The 27,804-nt window shown below is 46.0% G+C and overlaps 1 protein-coding gene and 2 long non-coding RNA genes across 3 annotated transcripts; 1 reads left to right on the top strand and 2 right to left on the bottom strand.

Annotated features, from left to right (window-relative positions):
* The first annotated feature begins 13,827 nt into the window (after positions 1 to 13,827).
* On the top strand, positions 13,828 to 15,332 carry LOC149388497 (uncharacterized). Its single transcript, XR_016300760.1, has 3 exons — positions 13,828 to 14,192; positions 14,862 to 14,950; positions 15,029 to 15,332. It is a non-coding gene; the product is annotated as an uncharacterized LOC149388497 (long non-coding RNA).
* Positions 15,333 to 16,184: 852 nt separating this feature from the next.
* Positions 16,185 to 16,972, bottom strand: LOC149388496 (uncharacterized). The gene is made up of 3 exons (XR_016300847.1): positions 16,939 to 16,972; positions 16,734 to 16,834; positions 16,185 to 16,508 (listed from the first exon to the last, which is right to left on the bottom strand). It is a non-coding gene; the product is annotated as an uncharacterized LOC149388496 (long non-coding RNA).
* Positions 16,973 to 16,979: 7 nt separating this feature from the next.
* Positions 16,980 to 18,719, bottom strand: LOC149388495 (endoribonuclease Dicer homolog 2-like). The gene is made up of 6 exons (XM_089622447.1): positions 18,500 to 18,719; positions 18,123 to 18,326; positions 17,827 to 18,044; positions 17,445 to 17,719; positions 17,093 to 17,356; positions 16,980 to 17,003 (listed from the first exon to the last, which is right to left on the bottom strand). Exons 1-6 carry the CDS (start codon positions 18,568 to 18,570, stop codon positions 16,980 to 16,982), a joined length of 1,056 nt encoding a protein of 351 aa, XP_089478573.1. The 5' UTR covers positions 18,571 to 18,719.
* Between the last annotated feature and the right edge of the window lie 9,085 nt (positions 18,720 to 27,804).

The following is a 27,804-nucleotide window of genomic DNA, read 5'->3' as shown; positions in this document are numbered from 1 at the left end:
GCCCGAGGTTTTAAATAGTTGTTCATTTTCGTGCGACAACATTTTGGCGCCAGAGAAGGAGGGGACTTCCCGACCTATTCAGCCCGAAATCCCTTCTATTCATCTTCTTCTTTTCTTCTGCGAACTCAACCTTCTCGAACTTGAGAAACGATGAGTAGCCAACCACCCGTACGTTCTGAGGGCGCAAACAACCCCGAAAACGTCGCTAAGACCAAGAAATACTTCTTGCGCTCCCGAGCGCATGGTGACGAAGAGTCGCTCCACGAAGAGAGCTCGACCCGCTCACCATCTCCATCTCCTGATAGCAGGGACAACCGCATCACGGAATTGGAGGAGAGTATCCGCCGACTGAAGGCGAGGAACGCAAGGTATCACCGCCAACTGGCTGCGAAGCAACCTATGCGTGACACGACGATCCCCAACGGGGACCCTGAGAACCTCAACGAGGAAAGCCGCGACCCTGATTATGAGGATACTGGTGACTCGGAGGATGTCGAGACTTCTCTCACGAAGGACGGGGGACTCCCCGCCGTGTTTGAAGCCGGTCCGTCAAATCCCTTACCCCGAACAGGCGATGCGCCGGTAGCTTCTCAAGAGGGGAATTCCCGACGTTCAGCCCTCGACCGACTAGGTCCGAGGGAGAATGTTGCGGAAAGTCAGGGCGCGCGGAGAGCGCAACGTCGCAAGCAGAGCCGGCGCCTTCATACGGCCAGCCCTGATCTTAGGGACCACCTCACTGCTCAACGCATTGGGCGTGGCAATGATCTGAGAGAGCGACTAAGCTCTAGACCCAACATCCCGCTGGCAGCCCCAACTAACGGGAACCGCCGCGCAGGACAGGGGTCTAACGAGAGGCTGCAGGTGACTCCTCCCGATCAAGGGGTTACTCCAACAACCGGTCTCGATGTGGTCACTATGATCCACAACCTTCGAAATGAGGTACGAGATCTCCGAGAGTACGGAATAGGTGGAAGCGCCTACGGAGTCGTTGAGGAGAACTCATCGCCTTTCACTACTCAGATATTGGCTGAGGTTTGTACGGGGAATTTCAAGCTCCCGAACCTCGCTCCCTATGATGGGAAAGCAGATCCTGCTTACCACATCCAGCACTATGAAACCTGGATGACGATGCAGGGTGTTTCTCCTGGTGCCATGTGCCAAGCCTTTAGTTTGACCCTCACCGGACCCGGCTTTGAGTGGTTCAAAAACTTGAGACCAGGAAGCATCCACTCGTTCAAAGACCTGAAGGACATGTTCCTAGCACGATTCGCTACGTCTATGGTCCAAAAGAAAACCAAGATGTACCTGTGGTCAATCAGGCAAGAGAGTGGCGAGTCTCTTAGACGATACCTCGCCCGATTCACTGAAGAGTCAAACAAGGTCGACCGCTTTGACGACAGTGACGCGATTGCCGCTATCATAGAAGGCTTGCGTACGAGTGACTTCCTCAAGTCTGTCGTCGGCCGTGTCCCTTCCACCATGGCCGAGTTAATGACTCGGGCTAAGACCTTCATGGGAGTCGAAGACTACCTCGACGGCCGCAAGAGCACTAATCAAAGCTCTCGCCGTCGGGAAGAACCTATCCGCGAGCAGAACGAACCTCGTAAGAGGCGAAACAAGGGGAACCAGGTTCCTAACAACCAACTCCCTGTACCTCAGAAACCGCGACTTGCGGAAAACTTCAAAGGGTACTCGTCGTTCACGCCGCTGAACACGGCGCCGGAAAGGATCTTGGCTCTGGCACGTGACAAGTTCACGCCCCCGGCTCCAATGAAGAAGGATCCCGCAACTCGCGATCGGTCCAGGTATTGTGAGTTCCATCGGGAATATGGTCATTTGACCTCGGAATGCTACAACCTCAAAAGGCAAATCGAGGCTCTGATCCAACGGGGCGAGCTGAAGGAGTTCGTGTTGCGCATGATTGGCGCTGCGGGCCCCACCGCGAACAGACAGCAGTCTGGTCAAGGAGGAGGAGCAGCCGCCTCTGCCAACCAAACCCCGGTTACTGCCAACGCCAACCCACAACTGCACGTGGTAACCACCATACTGGGAGGTCCACAGGATGAGGATTCGGCCCGTCAACGGAAGAAATTCCTTAGGGCCGTGTCTCAGGAAGACGCTGCTATGCACGTCAACTTCACATATGAAGAACCTCCGTCCGTGCCTCACGAGACGATGTATTTCACCAATGAAGAGGCCAAGCGAGTTGTGCATCCGCACAATGACGCGATCGTGCTCAAAGCCCAAGTGGCCAATAACTTGGTGAAAAGGGTTCTCATCGATAACGGCAGCGCTGCCGACATAATCTTCAAGTCCACCCTAGAGCGCATGAAGCTCGGGGGGCTGCGCCCGACTCCGACCCAAACGCCATTGTTTGGGTTCACTGGGGAAAAGGTTATGACTGAGGGCGTCATCGACCTGCCGGTCACCTTTGGAACCCCTGGAGGAATCGAAGCCGTTCACATGGTCCCATTCCTAGTGGTCAATCAAGACTCGCCCTACAACTTAATCATTGGGCGACCCACGTTGAACCGGCTGAGGGCAATCACTTCCACGTATCACCTACTGGTGAAGTTCCCCACCGAAGGGGGAATTGGCATCATGGCTGGAGACCAATCCCAAGCCAGAATATGCTACGTGCAAGGAGTTGATGGCAAGTCCGCGGGAAAAGCGGTCAACACAATCTTCCAACTGGAAGACGATTACCCATGCAACCTAAGGGATGCAAGGAAGTTCGGAGAACTTGACCCCCGTGATGAAATCGAAAGACTCAAAGTGGAAACCTCCGATGATCTTGTGCCAATCGTCCTGGACGAGTCAAAGCCTGATCAAGTTGTAAAAATCGGCACCCGACTTCCACTCGCCATCAAAACTCAGCTCACCGCCTTCCTTAGGGAGTTCAAGGATGTTTTTGCATGGACTCATGCGGACATGCCCGGAATCGATCCCGAGGTAATAGTGCACCGATTGAACGATGACCCAAAGGTCGCTGAAAAAGTGCAGGCTAGACGAACGTTCAACCCAGAACGATACCTGGCCATAAATGAAGAGGTCGAGAAACTCCTCACCGCAAACTTCATTCGAGAGGCTAAGTACCCCAAGTGGGTCGCCAACGTGGTAATGGTAAAAAAGCCCAACGGGAAGTGGCGAATTTGTATAGATTACAAAGATCTTAACAAAGCCTGCCCTAAGGATTGCTTTCCACTCCCGCGCATCGAACAACTGGTGGACGCCACGGCCGGCCATGAACTCCTAAGCTTCATGGACGCCTATTCAGGCTACAACCAAATTCGAATGCACGAGCCCGATCAAATTAAGACAACCTTTGTCACTGATCGAGGTCTCTACTGTTACAAGGTCATGCCTTTCGGTCTTAAGAACGCGGGAGCAACATACCAACGCTTGGTAAATCGGATCTTCGCCGATCAAATCGGCAAGACAATGGAAGTATACGTGGACGACATGCTCGTTAAAAGCCTGCTGGCAACTAACCACGTACGCGACCTTAGGGAGATGTTCACAATCCTCCGCCGATATAAAATGAAGCTCAACCCCAACAAATGCGTATTTGGGGTTGAATCCGGAAAGTTCCTTGGTTATATCGTCAGCCGACGAGGCATAGAAGCGAACCCGGAAAAAATCAAGGCACTCCTTGAAATGAAGTCGCCAAGACGAGTCAAAGAAGTGCAAAGCCTGACCGGTCGGATTGCCGCTCTGACACGCTTCGTGTCTAAAGCCACCGACAAGTGTCAACCGTTCTTCAAAGCTCTGAAGAAGACGGACGGCTTTGAGTGGACGGACGAATGCGAAAGTGCCTTCCGAGAAATGAAGGCTTACTTTGGGTCCCCACCATTCCTCTCTAAACCAAAAGAGGGCGAGACGCTGTACGTGTATCTCGCCGTCTCTGAAAGAGCTGTAAGCGCCGTCCTTGTCCGCGAAGAGAACAAGGTCCAATGGCCAATCTACTACGTAAGCAAGGCCTTACTTGACGCGGAAACACGCTATACCGAGATTGAGAAACTTTCTCTGGCTCTCGTAACGGCAGCTAAGAAGCTACGACCGTATTTCCAAGCTCACCCAATTGCGGTGCGAACTGAGCGTCCAATCGGTAAAGCTCTTCAAAAGGGAACGTCGACTCGCATGGCGATCTGGTCCCAAGAATTGAGCGAGTACGGGATTGAGTTCCACCCAAGAACGGCTATAAAGGGGCAGGCCTTAGCCGACTTCGTGGCAGAATTCTCCTACGCTCCCGATATGGGAAGAGCGGAAACTGACTTAAACGATAACGAGCTAACTCGGAAAAGGAAGGTAGACCCAACGGGTCCCATCTGGAAGTTATACGTAGACGGAGCATCTAATGCTCGGGGGGCTGGCGCCGGAATAATCCTAATTAACCCCGATGGGGAAAAGCTGCGATATGCCCTCCACTACGGCTTCCAAGCCTCCAACAATGAAGCTGAATACGAAGCGCTCATTGTAGGGATAGAGCTAGCACAGAAGCTCGGCTCCCATAACCTGCGAATACACTGCGACTCGCAGTTGATCGTAAACCAGGTTAAGGGAGATTACATCGCCAAGGAGCCCAACATGGTCGCATACCTGGCTAAGACGAACTCCAAACTCGAGGCTTTCTCTTGGTTCGAGATTCACCAAATCCCGAGAGAACAAAATTCGGAGGCTGATGCGCTTGCTCGCCTCGGATCTGGCATCGACGAAGACGGATTGGGGACTGTGCCCATTGAATCTCTCCCACGACCATCCGTCTCCCGAGACGAAGTCGGGACCATAGAAGTGGCATCTCAGCCCACTTGGATGGACTCAATTGTCGAGTTTTTGCGAAGAGGGGAACTCCCCGAAGACCGCAAGGAAGCCGATAAATTGAGGGCCTTAGCATCCAAATACACGCTCCGTGAGGGCACGCTCTATAAGCGCGGTTATTCGACACCGCTGCTCCGATGCCTCGATAGCGTTGAGTCGACCAAGGTCCTCCGCGAAATCCATGAGGGCATCTGCGGAAACCACGCCGCTGGAACTTCCCTTGCGCTCAAAGCGCTTAAGCAAGGCTATTTCTGGCCTTCCATGAAGCGAGATGCTTACGAATGGGCAAGGCGTTGCGATAAATGCCAGCGCTTCGCGGAAATTCCGCGACAGCCCCCGACCCCGTTAAGCAGCATCGTTGTCCCACGTCCCTTTGCTAAGTGGGGCGTGGACATCATTGGCAAGCTCCCTAGAGCACCAAGGCAATACGAGTACGCCATTATCGCCATCGACTACTTCACTAAGTGGGTAGAGGCCGAGCCGCTTGCCAGAATAACTGAAGCAAACACGACGAACTTCATCTGGAAGAACATCATATGCAGGCACGGTATCCCCGCCTCGATTGTGACCGACAACGGGGCACAATTTGACAACGCGCGAGTAAGAGATATCTGCGATCAACTGAAGATCAGCAAGACCTTCTCCTCGCCGCGACATCCTCAGGCCAACGGCCAAGTCGAGGCAGTCAACAAGACTATCAAGAGCAACCTGAAAAAGAAGCTCGAAGACAAGAAAGGCGCCTGGGCCGATGAATTACCATTCGTCCTATGGGCGTATAGGACAACCGCGCGAAACGCCACCGGCGAGACGCCATTCTCCCTTGCATATGGGGTCGAGGCTGTGGTTCCAATCGAAACCGAGATACCCACGTTCCGAGTCGACACGTTCGACGAAGCGGAAAACAACGAGGCCATGCGCCTTGAGTTGGACCTGATCGACGAAAAGAGGGCGGAAGCATTCAGACGCCTCGCCGCACAGAAACGCAAGGTCGAAAGATACTACAACTCCAAAATCAAAAGGCGAACCTTTGCCGTCGGAAGCCTTGTCCTCAGACGAGTGTTCCAAAACACACAAGTCCAAGGCGCCGGCGTCCTAGGCCCAAACTGGGAAGGCCCTTACAGAGTCCGCAAAGTCATTCACGACGGGACATACTACATCGAGCACACGGACGGGACTCCGATTCGCCACCCGTGGAACGCGGAGCACTTGAGGCAGTACTATCAGTAGCTAGCGTCCCCCGCTTTTTTATCGCTTTTTATTTCCATTTTCAATAAGGCCTACGAGCCAATGTTTTAGGATTTAAATTTTCTCGCAAGTTTTTTCTTTCGTAAAAGTAATAAAACTCAAGTTTTCCATTTCAATTTCGTTTTATGCAAGTTTTCTGGTTATCAACATTTAACTTATAACCCAAAAAACTTAGGGGGGCTAGCTATGGTAAGGAAACTCTCAAAAGAACACGCTCCACCAAAAAAACCCAAGACGCCTACATGGCGCACGTAAGTCGCGTAAAGGCGCAGCCCGTAAGACGCCTACATGGCGCAACCCAAGACGCCTACATGGCGCACGTAAGTCGCGTAAAGGCGCAGCCCGTAAGACGCCTACATGGCGCAACCTAAGACGCCTACATGGCGCACGTAAGTCGCGTAAAGGCGCAGCCCGTAAGACGCCTACATGGCGCAACCTAAGACGCCTACATGGCGCACGTAAGTCGCGTAAAGGCGCAGCCCGTAAGACGCCTACATGGCGCAACCTAAGACGCCTACATGGCGCACGTAAGTCGCGTAAAGGCGCAGCCCGTAAGACGCCTACATGGCGCAACCTAAGACGCCTACATGGCGCACGTAAGTCGCGTAAAGGCGCAGCCCGTAAGACGCCTACATGGCGCAACCTAAGACGCCTACATGGCGCACGTAAGTCGCGTAAAGGCGCAGCCCGTAAGACGCCTACATGGCGCAACCCAAGACGCCTACATGGCGCACGTAAGTCGCGTAAAGGCGCAGCCCGTAAGACGCCTACATGGCGCAACCTAAGACGCCTACATGGCGCACGTAAGTCGCGTAAAGGCGCAGCCCGTAAGACGCCTACATGGCGCAACCTAAGACGCCTACATGGCGCACGTAAGTCGCGTAAAGGCGCAGCCCGTAAGACGCCTACATGGCGCAACCCAAGACGCCTACATGGCGCACGTAAGTCACGTAAAGGCGCAGCCCGTAAGACGCCTACATGGCGCAACCTAAGACGCCTACATGGCGCACGTAAGTCGCTTAAAGGCGCAGCCCATAAGACGCCTACATGGCGCAACCCGTAAGACGCCTACATGGCGCACGTAAGTCGCTTATATGGCGCAACCCAAGATGCCTACACGGCGCGATTTGAGACGCCCACGTGGCGCAATCCGGCGCACGTAACACACCTACATAGCATGGCTGACTCGCAGTTGAAAATGCTTAAGAACACAAACCATCCAAGTGACTGGCGTGTTTGAAAAAGTATCCTGCTGAGATAAAAGGATGGACAAAATCATTGACACAAACAAGTGATCATCCATACATGCCGTAGAAGATAAGTGTGCGAAAACATTCATAAAAATAAATGGATAACTCCTCATAAAAGAAAGGGGCAACTGCCTCAAAACCTAGAAAGCATGCGCTAAGACAAGTGCGCTAAAGGGAAATATCCTAGTAAGCAAGCGCTAAGACAAGTGCGCTGAACGGAAAAACCTAAAAAGCACGCGCTAAAACATTTGCGCAGGAAAAATAAAGAAAGAAAACGGTCACTCGGCGGGATCGTCGCCCACAGGGTCGGCCCCGTCAAGTGGTGGGAAAAGCGAGTCGAAGAAGTCGAAGGTGACCCCCCGAGAAACATTCTCGGCAGCTGTGGCGTCCCGACACTCCACCGCCGCTGCGTGCCTTGCCTCCTCGACTCCGACATCAAAGTCGTCCTGAAGGTCGGACGCAAGCTGCTCCGCCGCGGCTTTCTCCTCGGTGACCCGAGCCACCTCCTCCGCCAAGGAGTCACGCTTACGCTCCGCACGAACACGGGCAGCCTCACTCGATGTAAGCTGGCCCTGAAGAATGCCAACTTCTTCCGTGCGCGATTCCAACTGACGTCGAAGGTCCCGCGCTTCGCTCCGGAAGACCTCCGTCGATCGAGTCGCCACTTCAAGGGCTTGACGTTCCGTCGTTAGCTCCTCAGCCATCTTCGCCACCGCCGCCTGAGCGCGGTCGCACTTGCCGCGGGTAACTCCCAGTTCCACGCGAGCCTCCTGAAGCTGCTCGCGGAGACTCGCAAACTCCGCCTTTGAGTGAGAACCTCGCTCGGCGTGAGCCAACTGAGACTTCGCTTGAGCAAGCTCCTCCTGAGCGCGACTCATCCGCCTGATGAGGTCGTGAAGGATCTTCTCGCCCCGGGTCGCTCGAGCAAGCACCTGAGAAGGCAAAGAGACAGTTTAGCGGAAGACAGATTCATCGCAAATAAGGCAAGGGAAACTCACTCTCTGTGCATCGGAAACGCCGTGACGAAAGAACTCTACGTCACTGCTGGCCACAACGCTCTTCCACATCTTCATCGAAGATTGAGCAAGGCCCAGGGAACATTCCCCCCTAACCTCCGCGGCCTCCACGTCGACCATCGAATTCACGCGCTTAGAGTCCGAAGACGTGTCTGGCAAAGCCGAGGAGGAAGGTCGCTTCAAGGAAGCGCGAGGACCGCTCTCCGCCCGATGATCGGTATCGAGTTTCTCCCGACCATCCCGCGCAGCAATCCGACGGCGAACCGCCGCCAACGACTTCGGGTCCCGGGAAGCCTTCGCTAGACGAGCCCGAGCCCTCGCCCTAGCCGAAGAGACTGCAAAAGCGACAAAGTCAAAACCTTGAGCTAAAAACAAAAGCAAAAATACGAAACGTCAACATACCTTGAGGATCGCCGCTCGAGAGAGATGATGCGGCACTTGGGGTACCCCCGGTCCGCTGAGGAAACGGCGGGAACCACCCAGTGGAAGCCATCAGCTCAGGAGAACGAAATCGTTCAACGGCTTTCCGAGCCTCCGACATTCCCCGGATCTCCTTCACAAAGTCGAGATCATCGGCCCCCTCGTTAGCAGGAAACTCGGACAAGGGGCCGAACCGGAGCGGGGCGTCACCAAAAGCCTCCGCCGAGACCCACACCCACGGTCGTCGATTGTACTTCTCTGAATCGATGATCAGCTTAGTATTCCGTCGATCGCGGGCCACAAAGAAACTGGGCTGCCCGGGCGCAGGGAAGACCGCGACGAGATTGCGAAAATCACTCACGGTCATCACCCGCTCGGTCTGGCAATGCCACTCCATATGGCACATCGCCACTATGCGGTAGAATGCCGGGCTCATCTGACATGCGTGCACCCCCAGACGGGCGAGAAGCTGCTGAACGATGGGTTGAAACGGCAACCGCAACCCGCAGTTAAGACTCGCAACTGAAACTGCGGCGAAACCACGACGAGGCCGGAAAGGACGGTCGTCCTTTAAAGGACGGAGAAGCGCCACGGATGACGGAATGGCAAAAGCCTCCCGGAGACCGACGAATGTCCGGTAGGTAAGCGTGCTCGAAGCATCAACCCCCGAACAATCGAAGTCCTCGGGAGCAGCAAGGCCCTCCTCGGGATACCACTCCGTCCTAGCGAGCGACCTCGCCGATACCAACGCCTCCGCGTCAGGGGTCTCGGGCTGAGAATCCCCTGGCTCCACGGAAGGGTCCCCGCCCTCCGACACGACCACGGCAGCTGCCGACGGTACCTCGGGACACTCCGATGCGAGGCCTTCGGCCCCCGGGCATGTCTCTGACTCACCTCCGGGATCTTCAGACTCGGGACCAAAGTCGTCCACGCAGTCTATCTCGTCGAGAACCGACTCTAGCGGAGTCACCGCATCCGCGTCCGTAACACCTCCCGGCGCGCCTTGAAAGCCCAAGTCGGACTGCGGCGCGTCGAGGCGAACTTTGTCACGGACCCCCCCGCCAACTAAGTTGATCACGAGGCGAGGGGCAGGCTCCCCGGACGCGGGACGATCAAACTCCCCGCCTGTACCGTGCCCAGTTGGCACGCACTCTTCGAGAGGCTGAGCAGCGGGCACGGTCGCACCCAGCTCGCCTTCCTCCAACCACTGCTCTACTCCGCTTGGATTTTCTTCCACGTGCAGAGGAACTTCCCTTAATCCCGCGAAGAGATCATCCTCTGCGTGTTCAGAACCCTGAAACAAGAGAGAGAAATCAATCTCGGGACTCTCAGCTGAGAAAAGGGGAGGGACACCCATAATGCAAACGTAAAAGAAGAAAACAAGCGTAAGAAAAGAGAAAAAATAATGTGAGGAGTGAAGGGAAGGGGGGAGGTCTATTTATAGACTTCTAGGGGGGTAGGAGTCGAAATCCTACTCCCACAAGGAGCAAAATCGGAGTAGAAACTCCAAAAAGTCGGAGTTCTCCCGCGCGAAGCGACCCAGCCCCGCGCACGGGGCGCGCCGCGCGCCAAGCCCGCGCGCCGCGCGGGTCGTGCCGCGCAGACCGCGCGCCGCGCCGTCCAGGGCGCGCGCCGCGCGGCCACCACCTGAAAAAAAAAAAAAAAAAAAAAAAAAAAAAAAAAAAAAGAAAAGAAAGAAAAAGAGAAGAGGAAAAAATTTTCCTCGGGGCCACAAGGCACGGGAAACATTTTCCTCAAACACCCAACTAGAAGAACAAAAAGTTCATCGCTGGGACGCCTCCCGAACGACGAACTTGGGGGGCTAATGTTGTCGGTCGTTTTCGGAAAACCCGAGACGCCGAGAGGGCACGTCGCTCAAAGGGCCGATGGTCAGGCCGGAGGTCCTGAAGAGCGGCAAATCTTCAAGCCCTCGCCCAAACTCCTGACTCCTCGAGTCGAGCTTCGCTCCTCGAGTCGAGCCTTGAGTCAATCTCCTCGAGTCGAGCTTCGCTCCTCGAGTCGAGCCTTGAGTGGTTCCTCGAGTCGAGCCTTTAATTGTCCCTCGAGTCGAGCCTCGAGTCACTTTCGAGTCGAGCCTCGAGTCATCCTCGAGTCACTCCTCGAATCGAGTCGCTAGTCGCTCTCGCCGGGCCGAGCCTTGCCCCTCGGATCGAGTCGCTCTCATCAAGTAGAAAGCTTCATATTTCACGAGAGAAGAATGGCATTCGAAGGCCCGCAAGAGCCCGGCGAGACGAGCCGCTCACTGCGCACGCAACGCACTGCACCGGCCAGCCGGGCAGCAGGCAGCGCGCCGCGCCGGCCAGGCAGCGCGCCGCGCCGGTCAAGGAACCCTGCGCCGCGCGTCCTGCGCCGCGCGTCCCGCGCCGCGCCCGGTGACCCGCGCGCCGCGCCCCCTGCGCCGCGCGCCGCGCGCCGCGCGTTGTGCGCCGCCCTTTGTGCGCCGCGCGCGCCGTGCGCCTCCACTTGATGCCACACGCATTCCTAGTCCCACATGGACGAAAAAGGGACCTTCTAAGGCTCCCAAACACCTATAAATACCCTCTCCCATTGAGGGGAAAGCCATCCCAAGATATCCAAGAATATCTAATAATTCTCTTCATCTCTTATCGACACGCTCGATTTCTCTGCTTCTCTGGATGCCATATTTGGCCTGAAGCAGGTTCTCTTCTCTCTCCCTCGTTCTCAAAGGTCCCGAAGCACTCACGGGAACTTCCCGGACGTCGCTCCCTTTGACCGAACGTTCTCCGGTGCTCAAGCACGCCCCTAGGGTTCTCAACTAGAGCTACCCTCGCGCGTCTAACACGCTAGACGCGTACGCGATCTCCGAAGTTCTGAGACGTGGCCGAGGACTCCTCGCGCCCCGTTTCCTTCATCGAGCACGCCTCTTCACCAAGGCTCCACGCCTCATACTGCGTCACACACGCTTGAACTACGTTCTGACCTGATCCCACGCACGGGTACGTAGGCAGCCGACAACCAAGGCACGGTCACTCATCCTCCTCACCCCCTACCTCTCCCGAGAGGCGGGTTGATCGGAGAGAGCCCTAGCTCGAGACTATCGAGTTCACACTCTTGGCCCGGGTGCGATCACTTGGTCCGGCCTTGGATCGAACCGCCCGAGGTTTTAAATAGTTGTTCATTTTCGTGCGACAACAGAAGAGCTTGGCTATGGAGGCTTCACCAAAATCCTTGGCTACGGGGGATTCACCAAAATCAATCATAGTGCATATTCATGAATAGAAAAATTTCAAAAATTCATCCACCACCTACATGGTTGATATCCAGTAGTCATAATAAAAAAACTAATCAAGTAAACTGCTCAAATTGAATTAAATCTCGACGAACATGCCGAAAAAGTTATGGACAGACTATTCTGATCCATGCTGGGAGACAATTTCCGAAGCCTATGAAAGCATAACAATTACACTGAGAAGGAACAAAGCAGAACCTGGAGACGCCCATTTTCCCAAATTTGGACCAAACCTATATTAGTTCTTCTATCTTTCTGGTAACTAATTTTTTTTAAATAGTAAACCCATCTCTTAACTATATTTTGATACTCTAATATAGTTCAATCACAATAAAATAAAAAAAAAAAAATAAGGATTCACTTCTGTATGCCTCTATTTCACAAATCTCTCTAATACTTTGTACCACACTAATCCACATCAATATCACACAGACACAAATATATATTATAAATATATATATATACAAGCAAAATGGTCGCGCGTTGCTGCGACTCGATGAATAATGACGTATTCAAAATATTAGGTAAAATAACATAATAATTTTAGTTTTAGCTACAATTACATAATAACAAAATAACATATCATATCTACACAATTTTAATTTACGACGAATAAAATGATTAAGTTGTACAACTCAAAAATGCACTTTTTAATCGTACAAATTTTATGTTTTATTTTACTTTTTATGAAGAATTTTATATATACATATATAGTACTCACCATATTACCAATTCTATTTCTAAAGTTCAATTAGAGAATAAATAAAGAAAGTTGTAAAAATTTATTCATATTATTAGAATTTAATTATTTCAAGTTGAAATAAATCACAAATAATATTTTTGTAAAATTCATCCTATTTCTAACTATATATATATATATATATATATATATATATATATATATATATATATATATATATATAACTTCTATTATCTTCTTCATTGTTTCCATGTAATTCATTTTTTATGAACATATCGTTGAACTATGAGGTTAATTTAAATTCTGCCATGAAATATGTATTCATATACATCAAACATAATTGCAAAGATACGTCGTTGGTACAAAACATATATGAAATAATTGATTATAATTCAATAACGCCATTGTAAATATAAGAGAAATTACATTAAAGACAATGCAAAAAAAAAAATCAACATTAAATACTTCGACCATATAAAATTATATAAGCTAATTTTTTTTTATTACAATTAGTCTTTTATAAAATTTTATTTGATTTTATGATTTAAAAATAAATAAATAATTTTCAATAATTAAAATTAATAGAATAAATATCTTCCGTAAGTGTCAGAGGACCAATTCTATTGGCCCAACCCTTCCCACACATTAAGAGTATAGTAAATTTAATTTTAAACGTAGATCGTCGTTCTAAAATATCGGACGGTCAAAATCTAACCGACTATAAACAAAACAAATTTCCTCTGTCTTCTTCATTTTTCTTTTGTCATCCTCTCTCTCTCTCTCTCTCTCTCTCTCTCATCTGGTTTTTTAGGGTTACGAAAATAAAACATCTTAATTTCAGATATCCCTATCCAGGGCCGGCCCAAACTCACCGGTGGCCCTAGGCGATTCAATATGTTGAGGTCCTATAATACTAATAAAAGTTTAAATTTTCAGGATAAAAATGTAAATTTTCTAAAAAATGGGTCAAAAGTGTAAACTTTTAGGATAAAAAATGTAAATTTTCTTAAAATAGACAAAAAGTGTAAATTTTTAGGGGTCCATCTACATATGGGGCCCTAGGCCTGGGCCTAGCCCGCCTTAGCCCAGGGCCGGCTGTGTCCCTATCCCCTCTGTCTTTCTCTCTTTCTCTTCTCGTCAATCCGTATTCGTCTGTTTCTCTATCGTTAGTCATGCATTAATTTTTATTTTTTATTTTTTTTGTATTTGTTCTGTCTGTGACAAATTCTTAAGGCGATGAGTGATGTTAATCGAGACGGTAGGGCTACGAAGGTGAAGGCGGACGCAATTTCGGGGATCGATGCAGCACGGGGCTGATGCCGCCCCGGGATGGGGTTTCCGAGCTCATCGTATAGGTTTAAAGAGTTCCCTTAAAATGTCTGTAGCTTTGAGGATGTGAAGCAAAGATTGCAGGTTCATTTGAGCTGAGAGTTTGTAAAGAGGCATTTGATGTCATGACTCAAATGGCTAAGGTTAGTGTTTTTATTTATTTATTATTATCTTAATCAATCCGTTTTAGAAAACTCATTGCCCTAATTTAGCTTCCTGGGTCGGTTTTTATTTATTTATTTAATTTAAATTAATATTTGTAGCTTGCATTATTCAACGGAATCTTTGTCATACTCCTAATATAGCCTTTGTTTGTCCTCTGTGTGTATTTTTCTAATATCTTCTCATGAAATTCGTCTATATTGATTGTTAATAACGCTGCTATATTGTGGCTGTGAAATCGTGGTTTGTGGCGGTGTTTTTTTGCTTGTGAGAAAGTTCAAATGGATGAAGAGTGAATGTCTCGGGAAACATGTGCTTCACTTTTTGGTTCCTTCCTATTTTGCTTCTCGTGTTACTCGTCTTAATTTAATCATGAATGTGATCTTGGTGTGTTGTTGTAATACTGGTATAGTTCTAATTTCTGGACTGGAAGAAAATATCGTGAGTACTTAAATAAGTCAGTACATATTTGGCTAAGTAATCATTTAAGTAAACTAATTAAGTTGTTTTTAGATGCTAACATTTGAATTAGTGAATATATACCTGAATTAGAGTAGTTGTGATTTAGAGTACCTAAATTTTATTTTTTCCTTAACTTTTCTGTAAGTGTTGTTTTTGGAATTGGAACTCATGGCTCTTTGTATTTTAAGCCAGAAAAAAGGTAACTATGGTCCGGCTATTACCTTATGATGAAGATGATGCAAGTTTGGAAGAGCAGAAGATTTTGAAGAGCAGAGTGGTAGGCGTCATGTCGTAATTTAATTGAGTGTGTGTGTATATATAATAATATTAAAAAGCTTCTTGAAAATTCGGGCAGCTCCACCGATCAGTTCAGCAGAAGACTTCTGGAAGAGTCCAGAGAATCATCCAATTGCAGCACATCACAGCACAGTGCAACCGTTTTAATTTTTATTATTTTATAACCGTCACATATCTTCATTTTTTTTCTAATGTTAAAAAGACACTTCTGCAACTTTCCAGAAAAGAAAGGCCGTCGTCGAACAATCTAGATTTCCCTTATACTATTAAAGGGTATTTTCGTCATTTAGAGAATTGTCAGGGCATTTTTGTAATTTCAAAAAACTGTGTAACAGTTTTTTGAGTCTAGGTGAACAGGAAAACGTGGTTCTCCTTTATATATATATAATATATATATATATATAATATATATATATATATATATATATATATATATATGTGTGTGTCAGATGACAATTCAGTGTATACAGATTAAAAAAAAAATTAGAGTACAAAGTTTATATTTGTTTCTTTGATGTTTGTTATCATTTTCTCCTCATTCTCATTTCACATATGAGTCTTGGTTATTTTATTCTCTCATTCTCGGTAGTTTATCAATCAGCAAAGAAAACCAACAATTATCAGAAACTCCAGAATCTGGTACGTCGGCTTTCCGGCGTCGGAGGACGAGTGCGTTAGGGCTTCCTCCAGAAGACGCCGGTTTCGGAACCCGTACTGGATTCTCATCTCCACCGCCGATACCGACTCTTCCATCTCCGGCGACGGACCGCCGAACTACACCGCCAGAAGTCGAGTTCCCACTTTGTTTTCTTTATCCAACACACCCTCAGGCTCCGTGCCTCACGTAGCGAACACGTTCGCCCTGAATTACGTCAACTACAACAATCGCTCCGTGCTTCGGCGGTCCGTCGCCGGAGATGGAAGAGTCGGTATCGGCGGTGGAGATGAGAATCCAGTACGGGTTCCGAAACCGGCGTCTTCTGGAGGAAGCCCTAACGCACTCGTCCTCCGACGCCGGAAAGCCGACGTACCAGATTCTGGAGTTTCTGGGCGACACGGTGCTTCAAGTCGGCGTGAGCACTCAGCTGATCGTGGACTATCCCGGAGTGGAGCCAGGACAGCTGTCCACTCTCAGGGCCGTCATTATCAGCACCGAGAGTCTCGCCAGAGTCGCCGTCAGGCACGACCTTTATCGATTCCTCCGCCGTACCGCTCCGGCGCTCGATTCCTCCGCTATGAGACATTTCATCCAATTTTTAACTCAAGTTATTAACATATTTTTTTACCCTAGCTGATTCGTTCGGCTCATCCTTGATCATTGGACAATTGGACGTCGAAGGCAAAGGAAACTGAAGAATGGGCTCGTCATATATATACTTAGCCCCAACCATCTCAGAAGTCATCTGAAAGACCTCGTTATGTTTGTGTTTTTTCTGTGAGAAAAAATATAAAAACACAAACATAGCGAGGTCTTCCGGATGACTTCTGAAAAACATAGCACAGCTCTGGTGGCAGCTCCACAGTCACATTAGTCGACTCTGCAAAGACAATCCAAAATCACATTTACAGATAAATGCATACGGAAAGGCAAGACTCTATCCAGTATTTTTAAATATTTGACTTTTCATGTCCATGCAGAATAGCACGTACAAGTGCCTCCATAAAAACGATGTTTACAATTTTGTTCAATTGCAAGATAACATCAACAAAAGCAATGAGGAGTATCGGTCCAGGTATTTCAACGAGAGAAGAGGAAGACAAACCTTTCTCCTGAACGTCTCTGCAGCGGAGATAATTCTTCACTTGGAAAAGTTTCCGCGCACTAAATAGTGGTTCATTGTTAAACTGCAGCTTGATTCCGTGCCTGGGGATTACAAATGAGGTGAACACTATTAGACTTGGTTCGTATATATATATATAACAAGATCGTGCCTGTATAGACAAGGAAAATATCAAAAGACTACGTACTCCTCTTCAAAGTAGTTCTTGTAGGTACGGACTTGCCATTCCTAGTTTTTAAAGGCGAATTTGCACTCAAACCATTCAACATGCCAGTAGTGCAATAGCAATATCCATTATGCGGGGTATAGACCACTGAATTCCTCAGCATGCAAGAACATACCATACCATTTTTGGTATGTATCCAACAAGAGCTACCCGCTGCAAAATGACAATTGATGTGACCGTTCAGAAATTCTCCACTTGAAAATAGTGCAGATTTGACAGAGTCCCAGTCAATAATCATCGGTCTTCTATCAGTGGTGGTAGCTGGAAGAATAAGATAATCCAACTCAACACTTTCTGGTAGATTAAGCTGGTTGAGAACTTCTGTCAAATTATTCTTGACCATTAGGAGGATGACTTGGAACCTTCTTGACCATAAAACCTGTCACCACCAATTACATAAAAGTAAACCAATTAATTTCCCATGCACAACAAATAAAGCTCAAGCAACACCGTATAAGAGATCTTACTTGTTTTCGGTTAAGACTCATTGACCCAATGTATCTTATAGACACTTGGATACTGCCTCTCCCAGCGCTCAAATCAAATTTGCTACTTGTTATGTCACTTTCAAACTGAGTTCTTGTGGCCAGTACAAGATCGTGTACTGAAGCCCCGTAAGTGAAATCTTGCTTCAGCTCAATCAAATAACAATGATACAACATGTCAGCATCAGTGGGACGATAAGAGCCAACGATTTCTGTAGGGACATAACGAGGCTGCTCATCTTCGTATGGCTGGCTCGCTGCACAGTCATGAACGAGTAATGCGTAATTAATAAAAAATTAATGTGTAATGCAAAGAAGAAAAAAAAAAGTTAAGCTAAAATCGGTGATGGGATTGGAAGATTACAAAGCTCTTTTGCCTTCTCTTCTTCCTCGAGCACCATATCAGGGACGAGCTTGTCGGTCAAAGCACCAATCTGATGAAGTTGCTTGCATCCTTCAAGGCATGCAATCTGCTTGAGAATTTTTGCTTTTCCAGTGGCGGACACAGATTGGATAGGACAGCTCATCGGCATGTATAAAGTGCCAGTGGTCTTGTCCCACTTTGGAGTAGGTTTGAAATACCTATTCAACACAAATAATGCAAATTACACTAAGAGTCGTACAAGGATGGAATACTGAATAAAATAAAATAAAACTTACCCATCAGAAGGGAGCCTTGAACAGTAAAAGTAAACCAAGACCACTTTAGGGACCAAAAAAACGGCTATGAACGGCGATGGCTTGCGGAGCTGATGAGCGTAGCTCCGAAGAAGCATTATCGCAATTAGAGTCTTTCCAGAACCAGTCTCCAAGTACACTATCGTGTTCTTCTTCAATCCTTGTTCCAGTGCTTCCAATTGGTAACTACACACACAACAGTCCAAAACTGAGGCATTAGAAACTTGAATCAAGCGTCACAGAGAGTTAAAATCTCTTTTCTTTCTCATCAACTTTCTAGGCAACCAAATAATTTAAGGAAAAAATTCAAAATAGATCAATGTACAAAATATAATTCTTTTGTTTCCTCTAAAACTCACTTTCGTGCCATTGGAAGAGGATCCGGACATACTTCCACGTTAGTATCGATTTCCATGTTCACTGACCCCATGGGAATTCTCTCTGAAATCGAAAATCGTAACCAGTATTCTCTCTGAAATCAAATGCACCAAACAGAGAAGCACACACCCACACGGTCACACCCACACGGTCACACCCACTCCCTCATTCACTCTAGAAGAAAAAACCCTAATTTTTCTCAGAGGCAAAGAGACTGTAAGAGACCAAGGGATCTATTAATTTAGCTTACTGCCCTTAAAAAAGTGAGTTTTTACTCCGTACAAGTTTCATTTTTAACTGAGTACCCTCTATACCTCTCTCAATATACCCTTTTCTTTTTTTATTTTTATTTTTTTTTATTATTATTTTTAAACAAAACAGCAAATGAACGCATATTGAAAAGAAAAAAAAACAGCGTACGTGCTTGGTACAGGGTTCTGGCTTGAAATCATTGAGTCAAGCTTCATTCGGGCGGTAGACATTCCGGTGGCGAAGTCGAGTTCCGACGATGACGACGATATTGACGGTGCAAAAACTCAACCCCTAAACAAATTAGGGCTTTGTGTTTAGGTAGTTTCATGAATGAAATTTTTATATTTCGAGTTTGATACTTCTTTTTGTTGTGTTAGATTGAAAACTTTGTTAGTTTTGAACCAGAAAAATATGTATCCAACTCAATGAAACTTTGATTGGAAAATATTTTCGAATGTTGAAGATGATCGTCGAACTCTACTGATACTGGTAATTTCCAGTAGATCAGTAGAGCAGTAGAGTTCCGGAGGTAGAGGTATCCAACTCAATGAAACTTTGATTGGAAAATATTTTCGAATGTTGAAGATGATCGTCGAACTCTACTGATACTGGTAATTTCCAGTAGATCAGTAGAGCAGTAGAGTTCCGGAGGTAGAGCAGTAGATCAGTAGAGCAGTAGAGTTCCAGAGGTAGAGCAGTAGATCAGTAGAGCAGTAGAGTTCCAGAGGTAGATCAGTAGAGCAGTAGAGTTTGATTTAAGCATGAGTCTGTACACTGCAGGAGAACTTCCATTCCAGTCCAATGATTTCGTTGACAAATTAGATAACGTAGGCGAGACCGGGAATTCAAGGTAGTCGTCAAGTTTGCGTCGAAGCCCGACCTCCATCACCTGCGCCAGTTTCTTCAAGGAAGACAGCACGATATGCCGCAAGAAACCATACAAGTGTTGGATGTTGTCCTCCGGCAAGCTCCAGCAATGAAGTAAGGGTGAATGTCTGTTTAGAGTGTTTAAATACTATCAGTGATTGTTGTAGTTATATATGTTTTTGTTTTCTTATACATATGTTTTTTTGACGCAGGTATACTGTTGTTGGGAGGTCTTTTTTCAACCCGACCCTTGAATAAATTACATATAAAAAAGTATATTTATTCAAAATAGGCAGTCAATAATATTATATAATAAATTAAACGTTGACTAAATTTAAATAAGAGGAAGAACCTCGAGCTCGTCGTCGTCATCCTTGAGCTTGTTGGCCTCGAGCTCGTCGGTCTTGAGCTGGTCAGCTTGGCGTTTTGAAGTAGATCTGTCAGTTAAGTAATTATACATGAATGTCAATAAATGCCAATAAAATAAATCTCAGAGTTGTTGGAGTTCTTGATTATGTTGATTTCTCGAAACTACTTTAAAATAGAAACTGACAGTTGAGATCTATTGAGAATTTATTGACAATAAAATATATCCTTTTAAACTATCAATAAAATACATCCTTGTAAATATATAGACAATATATTGAGAATTTATAATATTTGAGATTTTATTGACAAATATGTCAATAAATTGACATTCATGTCAATATATTGATAAATATGTCATTAAATTGTCATTCATGTCAATAAATTGACATATATGTCAATAAATTGACATTCATGTCAAAATATTGACAAATATGTCATTAAATTGTTATTGACATTCATGTTAATATATTGACATTCATGTCAATATATTGACATTCATGTCAATATATTGACAAATATGTCATTAAATTGTCATTCATGTCAATATATTGATAAATATGTCATTAAATTGCCATTCATGTCAATAAATTGACATTCATGTCAATAAATTGACATCCATGTCAATAAATTGACATCCATGTCAATAAATTGACATTCATGTCTATATACTGACAAATATGTCATTAAATTGTTATTGACATTCATGTCAGTATATTGACATTCATGTTAATATATTGACATTCATGTCAATATATTGACATTCATGTTAATATATTGACAAGAATGTCAATATAATAAATTGACATTCATGCCAATATAATATATTGACAATCATGTCAATATATTGACAAATATGTCATTAAATTGTCATTCATATCAATATATTGATAAATATGTCATTAAATTGACATCCATGTCAATAAATTGACATTCATGTCAATATATTGACATTCATATTAATATATTGACAAATATGTCATTAAATTGACATGTATGTCAATATATTGACATGCATGTCAATATATTGACATTCATGTCAATATAATAAATTGACATTCATGTCAATAATTCAACAATTTAGATTGCTTGGGCAGATTTTTATGCAAACACCACCAATTATAAAATTGAAATGTAAATCAAAATATAAATGTATAATCCTCGGAGAAGTCCTACCACAAGCAGCTCTCGGTGGCGGAGATCACCAACATTCTGATTTTTCCTTCAAAAAGTTTGAGAGCTTGGGCAGAATTCTTTTTCAAACACACCAAATTATAAAATCAAATTGTTGGTGATCTCCGCCACCGAGAGCTACTCGTGGTAGGCCTTCTCCGAGGATATGACCGGAGCATAGGATTATACATTTAAATTTTGATTTATATTTCAATTTTATAATTGGTGGTGTTTGCATAAAAATCTGCCAAAGCAATCTAACTTGTTTGAAATTTAAATATAGTTAACCAGTTTAAATACTTTCTATTAATGATACATTTATATATAAATGATTATATTTGTATTTATATTTCAATTTTATAATTTGGTGTGTTTGAAAAAGAATTCTGCCCAAGCTCTCAAACTTTTTGAAGGAAAAATCAAAATGTTGGTGATCTCCGCCACCGAGAGCTGCTCGTGGTAGGACTTCTCCGAGGATTATACGTTTATATTTTGATTTACATTTCAATTATATAATTGGTGGTGTTTGCATAAGAATCTGACCAAGCAATCTAAATTGTTGAAATACCATTATTGTTTGAAATTTAAATATAGTTAACCAGTTTAAATACTTTCTATTAATGATACATTTATATTATATTCACATGAATGTCAATATATTGAGAATTTATATTATAATGAGAATTTATAATATATGAGAATTTCTAGACAAATATGTCAATAAATTGTCAATTTCTTGACATATTTGTCAATATATTGACATGAATGGCAATTTATTGACATGAATGACAATTTAATGACATATTTGTCAATATATTGACATGAATGTCAATTTATTGACATATTTGTCAATAAAATCTCAAATATTATAAATTCTCAATATATTGTCTATATATTTACAAGGATGTATTTTATTGATAGTTTAAAAGGATATATTTTATTGTCAATAAATTCTCAATAGATCTCAACTGTCACTTTTTTATATGTAATTTTTTCTATAATAGCGATTATTTTAACTTAATTCGTCTTAATTTATTATATACCATCATTGTTTGAAATTTAAATATACTTAACCATTTTAAATACTTTCTATTAATGATACATTTATATATAAATGATTATATTTGTATTTATATTTCAATTTTATAATTTGGTGTGTTTGAAAAAGAATTCTGCCCAAGCTCTCAAAATTTTTTAAGAAAAAATCAAAATGTTGGTGATCTCCGCCGCCACCGGGTAGGCCTTCTCCGAGGATTATACATTTATATTTTTATTTACATTTCAATTTTATAATTGGTGGTGTTTGCAAAATCTGCCCAAGCAATCTAAATTGTTGAAATTACAAACAAACTCCCGGGAGTTTAATAACGTCCCGGGAGTTTGACTGGAAGTCCCGGGAGTTTAGTAAACGTTTTATTTATTTTATACTATTTTTGAGTAAATATACGTTTTTATATGTAATTTTTTCTATAATAGCGATTATTTTAACTTAATTCGTCTTAATTTATTATATACCATTATTGTTTGAAATTTAAATATAGTTAACCAGTTTAAATACTTTCTATTAGTAATACATTTATATATATATGATTATCTTTGTATTTATATTTCAATTTTATAATTTGGTGTGTTTGAAAAAGAATTCTGCCCAAGCTCTCAAAATTTTTTAAGAAAAAATCAAAATGTTGGTGATCTCCGCCACCGGGTAGGCCTTCTCCGAGGATTATACATTTATATTTTTATTTACATTTCAATTTTATAATTGGTGGTGTTTGCATAAAAATCTGCCCAAGCAATCTAAATTGTTTAAATTAGAACCAAACTCCTGGGCGTTTAACTTATGAATTAAAACAATTTAAGTGCCCTCCTTGAGCTCGTTGCCAGAGTAAGGCATGGAAAAGACATCTATGTCATGAAATAAGTCGCCTAGAGCTTGTCGTCGTCGTCGTCTTTGAGCTCATCCGCCTTGAGCTTGATCGGAGCATATGATTATACATTTATATTTTTAGGTATATTTCAATTTCATAATTGGTGGTGTTTGCATAGGATTAACTGACATATCTACTTCAAAACGCCAAGCCGACAAGCTCGAGACCAACAAGCTCAAGGATGCCTATTTCAATTTTATAATTTGGTGTGTTTGAAAAAGAATTCTGCCCAAGCTCTCAAAATTTTTGAAGGAAAAATCAAATTGTTGGTGATCTCCGCCACCGAGAGCTACTCGTGGTAGGCCTTCTCCGAGGATATGACCGGAGCATAGGATTATACATTTAAATTTTGATTTATATTTCAATTTTATAATTGGTGGTGTTTGCATAAAAATCTGCCAAAGCAATCTAACTTGTTTGAAATTTAAATATAGTTAACCAGTTTAAATACTTTCTATTAATGATACATTTATATATAAATGATTATATTTGTATTTATATTTCAATTTTATAATTTGGTGTGTTTGAAAAAGAATTCTGCCCAAGCTCTCAAACTTTTTGAAGGAAAAATCAAAATGTTGGTGATCTCCGCCACCGAGAGCTGCTCGTGGTAGGACTTCTCCGAGGATTATACGTTTATATTTAAATGTCCATGATCACGCACGCAGGTTTAAGCCTTGCTGCTTCATTGCATATCACTTTCCCAGCTTCCCCTTCAACTATCCTCGCCACTGTCTTTACCTATTATTTATTTATTTTTATATAAGACATCACTTATTAATTATTTTAAAATTCGCACAAACAACCACAAAATAGTAATAATACTAATATTTTTTTTTAAAATTAACAGACTAAACCAGAAAACAAACCATGGCTATTTCGAAGGCGTCAACAGCAAGCTTCTCCATCAGTTGCTGAGTCGCCTCGTAGACGAGATCGTTCCTCACACCTAAAAAAAATAATTATAATAACATAAAATTAATAATCACATTTGGCAGCACGATCTCGTCGCCTCCGGAGCTTCTTCGTCGCCTCCGGAGCTCTTTCACGGGTCCTTGGTTAGTTGGGGGCGACATGAACGACGTCGCCTCCAACTCTGAGATTAGAGGAGGCAGGGATAGAGGTCCCGGCCAGTTATCTGCTTTCAGAGAGATGATTTCGGATTGCGACATCCATGACTTAGGTTTCGAGGGAGACCCCTTCACCTGGCGTAGAGGAGGTATAGAGGAGCGCCTGGATAGATGCCTTGCGAGTCACGAGTGGAGCGATCTCTTCCCTTCGGCCGCAGTTCGTCACTTGAGATTCCGGAGATCGGATCATAGACCTCTTCTTCTGCTTACAGCGGGTTTCGGAGATCGCCGGCGGCGCAGGAGGCCGAGGCGTTTCTTCTTTGAGGAGTCTTGGATAGGTGAGCCTGAGTGTGACGAGCGGATCCGTAGAGCTTGGGAGACGGGCTAGAGTGGTGATCAAAGTCCGAGCTTAGCTGACGCGATCTGTCAATGCAGACAGAGCCTCTCTCGCTGGGGCGGAGAGAGGAACAGAGAGACCAGAGACAGGATTGAGAAGCAGAAGAAGATCGTTGAGCTTGCAGGACTATCGGGTCCGGATTTCTGTATGGAGTCCTTCAGACGGGAGGAGAGACAACTTGACGCCTTAGTCCAGAAGGAGGAGCAGTACTGGAGACAGAGGAGCAGAGTGTCCTGGATGCGGTGCGGGGATAAGAACACGAAGCTTTTTCACCGCAAGGCTTCTGCTAGGAGGAAGAGGAACGCTATCAGAGGATTGGAGGACGACCACGGGGATTGGCACAGTGGAGACACTGAGATAGAGAGGATCGTCTCCGGTTACTTCGGTGACATTTTCTCTTCAGCGAGGCCTTCTTCGCAGAGAATCGAGTTAGTTTCTGCGGGCGTACAGCCTAGGATCTCAGAGGCTTTGAACACCGAGTTGGAGCGCCCTTTTGAGCCAGGGGAGGTGAAAAATGCGCTTTTCTCGATGGATGCGATCAAGGCCCCGGGAAGTGACGGCTTTCCCGCGATTTTTTACCAGAGATATTGGGACGTAATAGGCAAATCGGTCTTGAAGACCTGCCTTGGAATCCTTAACGACGGGGACGAGGTGGCCACCATTAATGATACTGTGGTCACCCTTATCCCCAAAGTTGAGGACCCGAAACGGGTCAGCGATTTCAGACCGATTAGCCTGTGCAATGTGATCTATAAGATAGTGGCCAAGTGCTTGGTCAACCGTCTTAAGACTACTATGCACGACGCTATTTCTGAGTCCCAGAGCGCTTTCGTTGGTGGTAGACTGATCTTCGACAATGTCATGGTTGGTTTCGAGGCTCTCCACACGATGAAGCGGAAACGCTTCGGTAATGGTAAGTGTGCGTCTCTCAAGCTTGACATGGCGAAGGCTTTCGACAGAGTTGAGTGGGCCTACCTGGAGTCGATGATGCTGAGACTGGGATACAACACGCGGTGGGTGCACCTTATCATGAGATGCGTTACCTCAGTCAGATTTGCTTTCAACATCAACGGCTCAATCCGAGGCAGTGTGACTCCTTTCAGAGGCCTCCGCCAGGGGGACCCTCACTCTTCTTTCCTTTTCCTCTTCTGCTCTGAGGGTCTCTCGAGCCTCTTTCGAGCGAGTGAGGAATCTGGAGCGATCTCATCAGGAGTCCGGTTCCGGGACCTTCATGTGTCACACCTTCTCTTTGCGGATGATAGCTTGGTTTTTTGCCGAGCGACACCTGACGAGTGCGAGAGGGTTACTGACATTTTACGGACTTATTCTGAGGCCTCGGGCCAGATGGTGAACTTTCTAAAGTCCGATGTCTGTTTCGGTACGGAGGTTAGCGATGAGGAGGGGGAGGTTCTGGCTCAGATCCTAGGTGTCAGGAAGACGGACTGCCATAAGCGATACCTGGGTCTTCCCGCTTTCACTTGTCGGAGGAAGGCGGAGCTTTTTGGATTTGTGAGAGACCGCGTTTGGGCTAAGATTAAGAGTTGGAATGGCCTCTCCCTCTCGCAGGCTGGCAGAGAAGTCCTCATTAAATCTGTCCTTCAGGCGATCCCCAGTTACGTGGCCTCGTGCCACAAGATCCCGCTGCGTTTGATCAGAGACATCCACTCGGCGATCGCCAGATTCTGGTTGGGGGGGGGGGGGGGGTGGAACGGCGACGAAGAAGATCCACTGGTGCAAGTGGGAGGACTTCACGCGACACAAGTCAGTGGGCGGGATGGGCTTCAGAGATCTGGAGAAGTCCAACCAGGCCCTTTTGGCTAAGAGTGTCTGGAGGCTTATCAGGAGACCGGATAGTCTGGTAGGACGAGTCTATAGACAGAGCTACTTCCCCGACGGTGATATTATGACGGCTCTCCCTGGCTCGTGTAGCTCTTCCATATGGCGCAGTCTTCTTTGGGGACGTGAGATCATTCAGTCCGGTTCGAGATGGCGGATCGGGGATGGGGAGTCTATGTTGGTCATGGGCGACAGTTGGGTTCCGAGGGACAGACCGGCCACCTGGATTGACCCCCCTTGGATTCCCTCCGATATGCGGGTAGCTGAGCTTATGAGACCCGACGGTAGCTGGGACGTTGATCTTATCACAGCGATGTTCGGTGAGGAGGATGCTGCGGCGATCCTGAGCATTCCGTGTGGGGGTGAGGATACTCCTGATGTGCGTCGCTGTCATTTCACTGAGAACGGAGAGTACTCCGTCAAGAGTGGCTACCGCGTCGCGATGGAGAGTGCCAGTACTCCGGTCGCCAGCTCTTCAGATCCGACGGTGATGGAGAAGTGGTGGACGAAGTTCTGGCAGCTGAGAGTTCCTCCTAAGGTGAAACTCTTCTGTTGGCGAGTCTGTTTAGGCCAAATCCCGGCCAGAGCAGTCCTAGCCAAGAAGATGATCACCTCTGATGATAGCTGCCCTGTCTGTCAGGAGGCGAGATAGACTGTTTTCCACGCGTTTTGGGGTTGCAGGTGGAGCAGGAGAGTCTGGAAAGAGGTGGGCTTCGGCCACATTCTTCCGCCTTTCAGAGACGGCGATGCTTTCGACGCTATCCTCAGAGCGACGGAGACCCTCGAGGTTCGTTTCCATGCGCTTTTCATTACCATTATTTGGGAACTTTGGAACCACAGGAACAATGTCTTGGCCGGGAGATCAGCTTGGAGCCAGCCACAGCTAGTCCAGTGGACGGTGAGCTTCCTCGAGGAGTACAGAGCGGCTACGGTTGGGGAGACTCCATCGAGCACTAGGATGACTACGACCCCCAGATGGACCCCCCCAGGGACGGGACCCTCTCGATTAACGTCGACGCGGCACTCGCTCGCGACCGTGGAGGCTTCGGTGTCGATTGTATAGTTCGAGACCACACCGGAGAGGTGATTGCCTCGCAGACGCTATTCCTGGCTAGGGGGTTCTCCCCCCAGCTTGCGGAAGCGTATGCTGTCCTCCAGGGCATAGAACTAGTTCGCAGCGTCGGTGGCAGGAGAGCGGAGATCCAGTCTGACTGCTTGGGGGTGGTGAGGATGATCGATGAGGGCGTGACGCTTGTGACAGAGCTTGGGACGATCTTGCACCGCATCTTCAGAGAGGTGAGGGAGCTTGAGGTTTTTCGCATTATGCATATTTCTCGTCTTTGTAATGTTGCTGCGCATAATCTAGCGCGATATGCGGTTAACCATCACTCGTCCTC

This window comes from Urtica dioica, chromosome 8 (assembly GCF_054948205.1).
Source record: "Urtica dioica subsp. dioica isolate 48M chromosome 8, U.dioica_male_clone48M_v1_H2, whole genome shotgun sequence".
Lineage (NCBI taxonomy): Eukaryota > Viridiplantae > Streptophyta > Magnoliopsida > Rosales > Urticaceae > Urtica > Urtica dioica.
The sequence above is the reverse complement of the archived record's forward strand: the minus strand, read 5'-3'. Positions and strand labels throughout refer to the sequence as shown.

Excerpts from the sequence above, each read along its gene's own strand:
- LOC149388495 (XM_089622447.1), bottom strand. The coding sequence starts at position 18,570 with ATGGGGTCAGTGAACATGGAAATCGATACTAACGTGGAAGTATGTCCG. Across the intron at positions 18,045-18,122 it reads TCAAGGCTCCCTTCTGATGG|GTATTTCAAACCTACTCCAA; the intron begins GTAAGTTTTATT and ends TGTGTTGAATAG. Across the intron at positions 17,004-17,092 it reads TACATACCAAAAATGGTATG|TGCAAATTCGCCTTTAAAAA; the intron begins GTATGTTCTTGC and ends GAATGGTTTGAG.